The sequence below is a fragment of the Musca autumnalis genome, unplaced genomic scaffold, assembly GCF_047663935.1.
Source record: "Musca autumnalis isolate F117 unplaced genomic scaffold, ASM4766393v1 scaffold_1, whole genome shotgun sequence".
Classification (NCBI taxonomy): domain Eukaryota; kingdom Metazoa; phylum Arthropoda; class Insecta; order Diptera; family Muscidae; genus Musca; species Musca autumnalis.
In genome coordinates this window covers 162,975,963-162,988,419 of record NW_027411644.1, presented here as the reverse complement: position 1 = coordinate 162,988,419, position 12,457 = coordinate 162,975,963, and the positions used below count along the sequence as shown (strand labels likewise).

The following is a 12,457-nucleotide window of genomic DNA, read 5'->3' as shown; positions in this document are numbered from 1 at the left end:
TTTACTCTGACAAATCATCATGAATAGACTCACGCTTGAACAACGCTACGAAATTATCCAAATTTACTTTGAAAATCAGTCGTCGATTCGCGCAACTTATAGACGACTTCATTTGTATGGCGTACATAATCGTCCATCTGAACAAGCCATTCGTCGAACTGTGGATAGCAAACTTGCCGCATATGGAGTGAGACCAATCCACAAGAGACCCTACAGACTCCATTACATCCAGAAAAATGCACCGTATGGTGCGGTTTTCACGCTGGTGGCATCATCGGACCTTATTTCTTCAAAAATGAGGCCGGAGCTCGCGTTACGGTCAATGGAGATCGTTACCGCACCATGATCAATGATTTTTTGTTTGAAAATATGGATGACATTGATCCGGAGGAGATGTGGTTTCAACAGGATGGTGCTACGTGCCATACGGCGAACGCAACCATCGACTTATTGAAATCAAAATTTGGCGATAAGTTGATTTCGAGAAGTGGACCTGTCAATTGGCTCCCAAGGTCGTGCGATTTGACACCTCTCGATTATTTCCTGTGGGGCTACGTGAAGTCACTGGTTTATGCTGATAAACCAGCAACAATTGATGCCTTGGAGGCCAGCATTGTTCGTGTTATTCGTGACATACGGCCAGCAGTGCTCGAAAAAGTGGCCAAAAATTGGACGTCCAGAATGTACTTCGTCAAGAACAGCCGCGGTGCCCATATGCCCGAAATCATTTTCAAATGTTAATGTCACGTATTGATCTTTCGAATAAAAAAAAAATTTTTGATTACAATTTAATTTTTTGTGTTATTTTTTACAATCTAGTTCTATCGGGCTTAAAAAAACACCCTTTTTCAACTCAAATAAAAAAATGGTAAAGTGGGATGTACGCCAACCATCAATAGGCTTCTTTCTCTGTGAGACCCCCATCAACCCCCAAAATTTCGTAAGGATCCGATCAAAATTCCGACCTGTAGTGTGATTGCACAAAATATGGAAAATTGATGCATTACCGACTATTGCGATATCTCTGTTGTTTGACCACCTATGACAACCTACTTCACATCGTTGTAAAGGTGATATTTTCTACTTTCCGTGCCAGGTTCTGCTTTCGATAACCTCTTACAGAAGAGAGATATTCGCTTTGAAATAAAACGTTGGCCTTTTCTCCAAATAAGTTTTTTCACGTTCCGACCCCTGAATAATATCCGACCATTATCAAAATCAATAGGCTTCTTCCTCTGTAGGACCCCCATTAATCCCCAAAATTTCGTGACGATTCGATCAAAATTGCGACCTGTAGCGTGATTACAAAAAAAAAATGGAAAAAATGGGATGTATTACCGACTATTGCGATATCTCCGTTATTTGGCCACCTACGCCAACCTACTTTGCATCATTGTAAAGATGGGATTTTCTGCTTTCATGGACTTTGTTTATGGAAGGTCCCCAACCAAAGCTGTGATATTCGTCATTATTATTAAAATCGCAAAAATGAAAAGTTGTGTTCTATTAGCGGCTATTGCAATATCTTCGTTGTTTGACCACCTACGACAACTCACGTTACATTGTTGCAAAGGTGATGTTTTCTACTTTCATTAGCAGGCTATTCTTTCGATATAACCCATATAGAAGCGAAGATATTCGCTTTGAAATAAAATGTTAACTTTTTCTCCAAATAAGTTTTTTGCCCATTCCGACCCCTGAATATTATCCGACCATTACCAAAATCAATAGTCTTCTTCCCCCGAACCTTCATTAACACCCAACATTTGGTGACGATCGGATTAAAATTGTTATATGTAGCGTGATTACAAGGTTTAGATGGACAGACCGACGTACGGACGGACACACATAGCCAGATCGACTCAGCTCGTCGAGACATTAATTTTGGTATAAATATGTATGGGTCTACGACCATTATTTCGATATTATGCGATAAAATTGGTGAGAAAAAAAGCTTATATCATTTCGATTATGTAGTGTGGCTTTAAAGCTTGTTTTGAGTTATATATAAAAGCTTTAAAAGCATTTTGTGTGTGTGCTTTTTTTTTTGTCAAATCACCTTATAATTAAGAGTTTGTTAAAGTCATAACCCTAAGGTGCATATGTCCCATTTTCGAGTTCTTTCCACCAGACTAGATATCCATAGATTAGGATAGACCACAGTTATATACAACCTGTGTATACTGTGTAGATTGAGTCTCCAGCTTTTTCCTATCGAGTTCTTTCAGGATTATAGTGCAATTAAACCTTTCTTAGCCCGTTCCTCAGAGTTTCTTTACCCTCTTAGCTGCCGGTCAAAAATTACTCCAAGGTACTTATCGTCCAGGAAAAGGTTTAACTCAACTCCGTCTAAAACAGAAAGCGGAAAATCGGAAATCTTCCTGTTCGTGGTGAGGGGAACAAGATATGTTTTTGCTTGCTGGATTTACGCCTAGACCGTTTTGATGAGCCCAATTCGAGAGCTTTACTAGGCCCAGCTTCATTAATTCGGACCCAGTAGATGGAAATTATTGGTGTGTCTCTGTTGACATACTTCATAATGGAACTCATACCCAATTGTTAGTTGATAATTCTGCTCCCAAGCATCCTTTCAATGAATTCAAAAAGGAGAGAGTAGACAACCAGATGAGATAGCGTATTGTGTATTGACTCGAGCTTGACATTAGGTCTGTGCGATAACCCAATAATTTGTACAAATTCGTACAAATTTTTACTGAATGCTGTTCCATAACAAAATTACTGAGAGAGAGGGAGAGAGAGATTTTTTGACAATTTTATGCAATTTTAAAATGTATGGTTTTCTTTCATTAGGTTTAAAATATTCAAAAAAAAAAAAACAAAAACAATTTTGATACATTTTCGGAAACAGCTGACTTTCTTGCAAGTTCTTAAAAAATGTTGTTCGATAACTTCCTGCAATTTTTCTTGCTTGAGAGAGTAAAATTCACTGGGGGAAGTTGCTGGAACTTGCTGAGTAATTATTGCTGGGAAAGTTATTGTTGTTGTGGTAAAGATTGACTTGGTTTTGCAGACAACTTTGCCTCCAGAGTAAACCAAAATTCTAAGCGGTTTAGAAGATTTGATCCTTTTCCTTTTTACAACAAAGCCTCAAGTTTTTTGGTTCCCAAAACCGCAAAAGTGCAAGTGATGGGAAAAAAACGCCGCGACACGTGTCTTCTTATTTAATTTTCCATGACTCATAAAATTACACACAGTGTTATAAACAATGTTTTAAAAATGTGTATGCAAAATTTTCCATTTTCATTTGTTTTAAAACACGCAATAACTTGTTCTGTTACTCGACATACATAACTAAAAACTAGCAACAGCGTGCAAACAAAAGAAAAAATCTCCCTTCCCGTTGTAGTTCCCGCTTGAAAGATGAACTAGTTCGGCATCAGTAACTCGTCGACTCTTAGGGTAACAGTAACTAGTTCCACTTTAGACCACTCACAGTGCAATCAACTGTAATCCGCATACGTTACGATCTCGATTTGCACTATACGGGACTTGGAATTCTTGTACATAAATTCCACATACGACTGGCGTCCACACACATAACACTGGGCAACGTTTATAAGGTAATCTTGTGCAAACAATTTGAGATGAGGATTTGTTGAAAGTACAGACCCGAACAATAAAAACCCTAGTTGGGTTTTGTTATGTCAGATCAAGCTTGGATTTTATGGACCCATCTAAACATGGGCTATATCTCTGAAACCTATGTGAATCTTCATCTGACCTCTGAACAAATTTGTAGATAAGGGCAAGAATAAAATATCTGGAGAAATAATGAACTCGAAAAACTATATTTATTGCCTCTAATTGTATAAAATATCAAAAATTCCCATAATTTGTATACATTTCGCACCATATCTCCAAAACAGTAAATTTTTGGCTGGAATGTAATACACAACTCTTCAGAACATGCCATTAGGTCTGTACGATAACTCAAAAGTTTGCACAAATTTGTACAAAGTTTTACAAAATGCTGTTCAATAACAAACTTGTTCAGTAAAAGAGAAATGATAAGTACTTGCAAGTAGTTGCAAGAACATGGCAAAAGTTTTTACTTGCGAAGTTATCGAACAGGCCTATTGTTGTTAAATGCCTGTATCACGTTGTTTCAGTATATTTTTCAATGACGATTTAATAAATATGTCAATAATGTGGTGAAGAATAAACTGTTGGTGTGAACTGTGCTTGAAATACGTGCTGTAAAAGATATAATGCAAAAAAACTGCCGAAACCACTTGAAGTAACAATTTTAGAGTTTCAGAATGTTCTATATAATTGCTGGGAACATTATTTGGAAGATTTTTGATAAAGGTTACTTGGATCAACTCTCAATAGTTTACCTGATAATGACCAGAATTTAAGCAATTATTTAAAATGTTTTATATTTTATCGATTTTGATGCCAAAGATGGAGTTTTTCTTATGTAGTATGTTCTAAAGATAATTTCTACTATTGCCAAAGACTGCAAGGCCAAGTTCCTATTCGTTTCTGAGATAAAGGCCCGATAAAAAAAACTGTAGTTTTAGCCTGGTTTAGATGAGACTATAAATGTTTTGTAGTCTCAATATGTACTTTCAAAAAATGGATACTAGAAGTTGTTTGCATTTTCAGTGTTCCACAGTGTAATTGATTACACTGGTCAACACGACTTTTGTTTCAACCGATTTATTTTCGTTTCTAACTGAAATCGGCGATTTATTTTCAAATCCGTTCGCGGCTTTTCTCCATTAGCTCTTGTTTTTCAGATACAGCTCAAAATCGTTTTTTACGAGTTTTACCCAGAATTTCGTTATTTTCGGACCTAAAAATCGTGATGAAGACTGCTAAAGATATTTGAAAATAACTCTCCGATTACTGTTGAAACATCCAACTTTTTCAATTTTGTAGAGCAGTGTTATTCAATGTTTTGGTCGGAGAGTAGTGTGCTCGATGTCCTCAAACAGCGTGGAGTGCTTGGCAGTATCAAAGGTTTTTGATAAGTCAAGCGCCACCAATACGAGGACTGCACGAAAACTATCTGGCCTCATTTTTCACAACTTTCGACGTGGATTATTACGGCAAGAGTGCATCGATCAAATTAATTCTTTGTACATCGGTAATGGACAATCCTATAACACTATGAAAAACTGGTTTAATGAATTCAATCGTGGCCAACACTCGCTAAATCACGAAGGTCCGGAGAGTCGTCCAAAAACAACCGTTTTGCCAGAAAAAAAATTAAGCCGTGCGTGAACGGATAATGCAAGATCGCCATGTTACATACCGAAAGATAGAGGCACCCTTGGACATTTCTTCCACCAACAAACATTTGACATTGCATGAACACGTGGCCGCAAAAATAGATTTTTCTCATTAGATACAGCAAAGTTGGACAATCGCTCAAAAAGAGGATCTTGTTGATTGGTGCAAAGAAATTTTGAATAAAAACGATTGTTGTGATTCAAACGACGTTTATAAGATCGTCACAGACGACGAATCTTGGATCTATGCTTTGGAGTCTGAAACAAAACAGACATCGACCGTTAAGGTCTTCGAAAGCGAGCCAAATCCAAGATATTTGTTCATGTAAGAAGCACTTCGAAGCAAATGGTCACCTGTTTCTTGGGCACTACAATTTGTTTGCCAGAAGTCTCCTGAGAAATTCGAAAAGCGAACAAGACGAATCATTCTGCATCATGGCAGTGCGGGCTCTCACACATCGATTCAAACCAGCGCCTGTTTGATAGGACAAAACGTGGAATTGATGGGCCATCCGCCGTACAACCCTGTCTGGGGATCCAATGACTTTGTTTGATTCCAGCGTATCAAGAAGAAAAGGCATGTTCAACGATTTTCGTAGCCAGATGATGCTATTAAAGCGTTCAAAAGCCGTGGTTTGGAGGTGTCTAAATGGCATTGGAAAAAGGGATTCAACAATTGATTTGAGCGCATGAAAAAGCGTATAAATCATGCTGGAGACTACTTAAGCGTTTTCATTGTTAGGCCAGATAGTTATCGTTCAGCCCTCGTATCACACGGTTTTCTCTGGTTGGGTCCGCGATTAATATGTGTGGGGTTGGCGTGCTGTGCTGCTTACGGAATCCATGCTGATAATCGTCAACTGAATAGCTATATCTGACGCCGAGGAGGAGTAAAGCAACTAGAGTCTTTGATACGGCCGACAAAAACGAAATCGGTCTGTATGCCTGGCTACAGTAGCGGGACCACCCTGCCCATTTTCTACACCTTTTGCAGATGTAATTCGAATCATTTTAGTTGTAATTCGAGAATTCAATTTGTAATTCGAAATATTTCAATTGTAATTCCAATTATTCCAAACGTTGAACTTCTGTGAGGGAGGTACCCTAAGGAGGGGACCGATATGGAGTATTTTAAGAAGTTAAACTAAATTTGGACAAAATATTAAAAGATCCAACGTTTGGACCAAATTGGTTGCCCCCTTCAAGAGATATCGTGCAGACAATTTTAGTGACTTTTTTAATATTGGGGGTAAGTACCGGAAGTTGTCGACCGGCATTGCCCATCTTCGAACTGAAACTAATTTTGGGCAAAATATGACGAAGGCCAAATTTTGGAACAAATCCGGCGATCTGTTCGAGAGTTATCGTGCTCTCCAGCCACTACATATGGTGTCATAAGTTTTTTTACACTTTTCGGGCTGTTTTCTCAAGAAGTATGGACTTGCGCCTAAAAAAAACAAAGTGATGCGACAGCAGGTCTTAAAATGAACTTATCCGAAATTTTGTGCGGGAGGTACCCGAAGGAGTGTATAAATATAGTCCATATTCGAACCTGATCTATATCTGGTAGAAATATTAGGACCAAATCGGTCACTCCCTTCAAGAGCTATGCACGATTTTCCGAACATTTTTGAACTTTTGTGGGTGAGGTATCTGAAGGAGTGGGCCTATATGGCTTATCTTCGAATTTAAACTAAGCTTGGACAAAATATTACGAAAGCCAAATTTTGGACCGAATCGGCATATCTGTTCCAGAGTTATCTTGCGCTCTAACCACTACACACGGTATCATAACGGTTTTTACCGTTGTATGGGGGACAGTGAATACAAGTTATTAAAAAAAAAAATCAAAGCGATTCAAGAGCAGGTCCTAAGCTGAACTTTTCCGAAATTTTGTGTTGAGTGGACCGATTGAGTCCATATTGGAACCTCATCCAAGTCTTGCAGAAATTACGATGTGCAAAGTATGGACCAAATCGGTTACTGCCTTCAAGAGTTATCGTGCGCACAAATTTTCCGAACATTTTCGAACTTTTGTGGGGGAGATATCCGAAAGCAGTGGACCGATATAACCCATCTTCGAATTTAAACTAAGTTTGGACAAAATATTACAAGTGCCAAATGTTGGACCGAATCGGTCGATCCGTTCGAGAGTTATCGTGCGCTCCAGCCAGGCAGACATGGAGTACAGTTGTTTATCGGCGGGATGTATACGTCCAGCAAATCTATCTCGGCAATTCCACATCTGACTGCTACCCCCAGTGGTTGTTGCTGTTGTTGTAGCAGCATTAAGTGGGGTACACACCGACAGTCAAAACTGACAGTCAACGTCCTTTTAGTACAATTTTCTCGCAAATAAAAGCATTTCTTTAGCTTAAAATATATGAAATGCAATATGTAAAGTATTATTTACATATTAGGAAAGTAAAAATTCAGCTAGACTTTGATATTAACGAAATATACCTCGATGACTGTCAGTTTTGTTGGTCAGTGTGTACAATGCTTTAGGGTTATGACTTTTTGACATTTTTTCTCAAAAACGATTTCCTGTAGTGAGAATGAATGAACGTTTGCCTATTAATGCCTAAAATAACATTCAATCCACTTTATTAAATAATAAAAGGATCCGCACAAAAAAAAATGTGAAAAACAAAAAATTAAAAATTCTATGAAATGAAAAAAAATCTTAAAGTTGTCTGAAAAATTCTCAAAATGAATGATTTTCCTAACAAAACCATCGACAAACTAATAAAAGATGTGAAAAACAACAAAAACAGCAGTACCGAACCAAAAACCGAGAAAAATTACAAAAAATCCACATACATATGTACCTGGCTTCTCTGAACGATTTTCCAGCTCGAATCTACGATAAAGACAAATATCAAATCGCACTAAAAAGTAACAACACTAATAGTAAACAATTTTTCAGCCGCACAAAATCAAAAATACCGCCTGATGAAAAATCAAATCTATGGTATGTTCCAGTACTGCAAGAATCTAAAAATTTTTAAGTTTTTTTCGATAACATAAAGGTAAAAATTTTAACGTAGTAAAAAATAGCTTCTTGCAGGTTCTGGAACGGAGCACTAGTTTACAAAATCAAGTGCAATGGTGACAGTTCCAATATATGCCCAAAGGTGTATGTTGGAACAACGAAGACAAAGCTGAAAACTAGGATAAGTGGTCACAAGTCTGAACAAAAGGCAAAGACTAGACCATTAGAGCAAAAAACAGCACTCGCAGCGCATTGCGCCTTAACTGGAGGTGGACATCCTGGCGCAGGAGACAAACTACAAAAGAAGATATATGTTAGAAATGTTGCACATTGTAAACGTCCCCGTAGAGCATAGAATGAACTATAAGACGGATACAGAACACTGTGCACAGATTTACCGAAGCCTGATTGAGAAACACCAAAAACATTAGTTGATATTTGCAATTTGAGAAGTGTGGAAGAAGAATTTGTTGTGTGAAATATCAATGTAATTATGGTTTTTACAGTGTTTTATTTAACTTGCCTTGGTGTGTGTTTAGTTCAAATCTGGTAACTCATTTTTAACACGGTTGCAGTTGACCAATCGAACTAACAGTTTGCACATTTTTCAGATTTAGATGACAATACATGAATATGGAACCAAAACCAATATGGGTCTATTTTTTTCCTATAGCCTCCATATAACGGTACCACCCGACTTCTGGTATTTTGAGGATTTTGTCTTCATTTTTAGCCCGAATTTGCTGTAACTTGGCATTTGGAGTTCTCAATAGTCCAGGAACTTCCCCACTAAAAATTGTGGACGTAGGTCAAGGTTTAATATTAGCATCCATATAACTGTACCACCCAATTTCAAGCATTTTAATCTACATTTTCTGCTCAAATGGACTGTAATTCGGAATTTGGGGATCTCAGTGGTCAAAAAATGTATTTACTAAAAAGTTAAAAATAAAAAATAATTTAAAAAAATTAAGTTTCAGTGTTTTATTTAGAAATGCACTTAAAACTAAAAAATAATTTGTCGCTTAGCCTCAATAAATATATTCTTTCTCATGAATCTCTCAAATAAAACGCTTGCCGTTTAATTTTGCCACCATTCATAATTTAAATGCAAGCGTTTTATTTGAGAGATTCCATCATGAGAAAGAATATATTTATTGAGGCTAAGCGACAAATTATTTTTTAGTTTTAAGTGCATTTCTAAATAAAACACTGAAACTTAATTTTTTTAAATTATTTTTTATTTAATTTTTGTTTATATTTTTATATAACAAATGTTTTTGTTTTTTAAAGTCAATCCCTGAGGATGATCATCAAAGATGATCGAAATATTGGATCAATAAAAATAATAAAATAAAAACAAAAAAACTCACAAACCCACATAAAATACATATATCGTAGTAATCACAGGGATTAGATTCGATGTAAGTTTCTGAGAAATATTTTGATCTGCAAAGTTTCGGTTACATCGGATACCCAATTCGTAAGTTATTGTATTCAAAAGTCATATCGGTTAGTACCGGTATGGCCATTACCTTAGGAAATGTAAACTTGAATTCTTTAGTCTTATGCTGATAGGACTTGCGGTTTCCAAGGAGGGTGTAAACAATGCCAAATTTTCTCCACCAATAAATTCGCTGTTTTAAAATATTAAAACAACAACAATGGGATTTTGAAAAACAAAATTTGAACCTTATATTTTGAGTTTCTTAGTCCCAATTTACATTAGGCGAGTTTACTTGCGGCAATTGTCAGTTTGTAGGTGAGAGAGGGTGCTGAGAGGCAAAGGGTTACCATATGCCTCACCTCTCTCACCTACAAAATGACAATTGCCGCAAGTAAACTCGCCCAATGTAAATTGGGACTTTGTTTCAATGTGTTTACTATCGAATTTGACCAGCAAATATGAATTCTGAGTTACTGTGGAAGTTCATTGATACATAGTCCAATTTTATTTTCTCGCTTTGAGGCGAAACGAAGAAAATAAGTAACAAATTTTGATTTTGTGAAGGCCATAACTCTAATTTCATATGGGACAACATTTGCTAGAAGCAAGGGAACAAATATTCGAGATATGTTTTTCAAAAATTTGATAGAATCCTTCGTAGTAATTGGTAAAAAAAGAATAGACACATTATAAACAACGCCACACATGTAGGAATTTCTGGTAAGGTGTCAGGCGTATGAAAAGAAGCTCCGATACTGAATCGGTTCAAAATTTTTCAAAGTAAACGTTCTATAGTAGATGCTTAGAAAAATTGTGAATATTTATGTACTATGAAGTATTTGTTCAATATTCGCATTTGACTTGACAATATAAATCCGGTTTTATAATTTTAATCTTAGTTTACAAAATTGTGTCTCATCATCAACATGCAAAGTATGACAGTTGGCTCTGGATTATTGTGATCTTCTCTACATGAAAATATAGCATAACTGGTATTGAATTTCAAAGAAATAAAATATGTAGTAAGAGCATTTTAGATAATCGAAATAGTGTGCATACCATAATTATTTGGTGTAATTATTGAAGAACTATATATTTTTCACTTTGTACAGAGCCTACTGTGGGTGCCACCGTGGTGCAATGGTATGCACACCCGCCTTGCACCCTGAAGGTCGTGGGTTCGATCTCCAGGAAAGACAACATCAACAATTTCAGCGGTGGCAAAATATCCCTCAGTAATGTTGGCGACATTTCCTGAGTATTTCAGCCATGTAAAACTTCTCTACAAGTGGTGTCTTCAGACACGCCGTTCGGACTCGGCAATAAACAGTAGGTCCCATATCATTGAGCTAATATGAATCGGGGTGCACTCATTGATATGAGAGAAGTCTCCCTTGCCTCGTATGGGATGTTTGTGGAACAATTATATTATTATATTACAGAACCTACTGTAGGCTTATTTTTTAAGGTTCCCCTTTGAAGCTATGATGAAATTACCAATTGATTAACAAATAATTAGTAACTGGATGTTGAATTCTTATTGGGGTGTGAATTTTATTATATGTATTGTCATTTTGGCGCTTCAACGCTTATACTTACGTGCAAACGCCGGAGAGTAGTAGAAAAACAAAAACAGAATAAAAGTCAAATAAAAACGAACATTTAACAAACTATAGAATTTTGCCATTTTACTAAAACTGGCGTGGATTCTTTGTCCCGGACAATAACAAACAGCGGCACGAGTTTAATATTCTGTTCACAGATTATGCTCTTTTGCACATATGCCGGTCTTATGGAATATATTTTTTTAAATAATTCTTATTGAAAATAGTTTTTATATTTATTTATTAAAAATTGGTTTGAATTATGCAAAACAACAAATTTGGGGAAGTACTTTTGTAGCAGTTGATTTTTTGTTTTTGATTAGTTTGTTTTGTTTTCACCGTCAGTCGTTCTTTCTGGTTAAATATCCCGTTTAACGACGAATTGTGACATGTTCCGCAACGGTTTGACGTTTTAACCGTTTAAGCTTACCTCGCAAACTGAGAACTCTACACCAGGTTTGTTTACTTTTTAGTCATGGCATTTGGAGCGGTACCGTTCGTGTGTTTTAATTACCAATTAATGTGTTTGGGCAGTGACTTTTAGAGAAACAAAGATTAGTGAGAGATATAACAACTTGTCGCTCAGTCTTAACACCTTAAATACCGTGAAGTACGACATCCCAGCAAAATGTTTGATTTCAAGAAGTGTATAAATCATTGTGCGTATATAATTGGTCTGTTCCTTTACTTTTGAAAATGTAAAAACCGGCAAAAGTAGTAAAAGTTGTAAACTGCTCCCATATGAATTGTATTGTGTCTAAAGTAAAGGAACGCATTTCGAGTAAAAAGTGGTAAAACTTTAAGATTCTTGCACATAAAGGAACAGCTAATATCGCACTACATATACAGTGGGTGTCAAAAATATTCGGTTTTCAATTTTACCAATAATAACAAATCAGTATTTTAGAAGCCCATACCCAATAACCAATAAAGCAAATACTAACACTCTGTTTCACTATGTCGAAAGAAAATGAATGCGAACGAAAAACACCTAAACTTTGGTTTTCATGGCAATATTGACTTTGTGCTTGCTTTAAAACATCTACAAAATTTGAATATCATACACGAGTTTAGTTGTTTTTCTTTCGTTTTCATTTTCGTTCGACATAGTGAAACAGGTTGTTAAAAAATTTTGGTCCTGCAGCAATTAAAA

At 36.4% G+C, this 12,457-nt stretch overlaps 1 protein-coding gene across 1 annotated transcript in view; it reads right to left on the bottom strand.

The window, feature by feature from the left end:
* Positions 1-11,753, bottom strand: part of LOC141388674 (serine protease ea-like) — a 30,499-nt gene extending 18,746 nt beyond the window's left edge. The window contains exon 1 of the mRNA XM_073958825.1: positions 11,300-11,753. Within this exon, the coding sequence (XP_073814926.1) occupies positions 11,300-11,387 (88 nt within the window). The 5' untranslated portion in view covers positions 11,388-11,753. The remainder of the gene's footprint in view (positions 1-11,299) is intronic.
* Between the last annotated feature and the right edge of the window lie 704 nt (positions 11,754-12,457).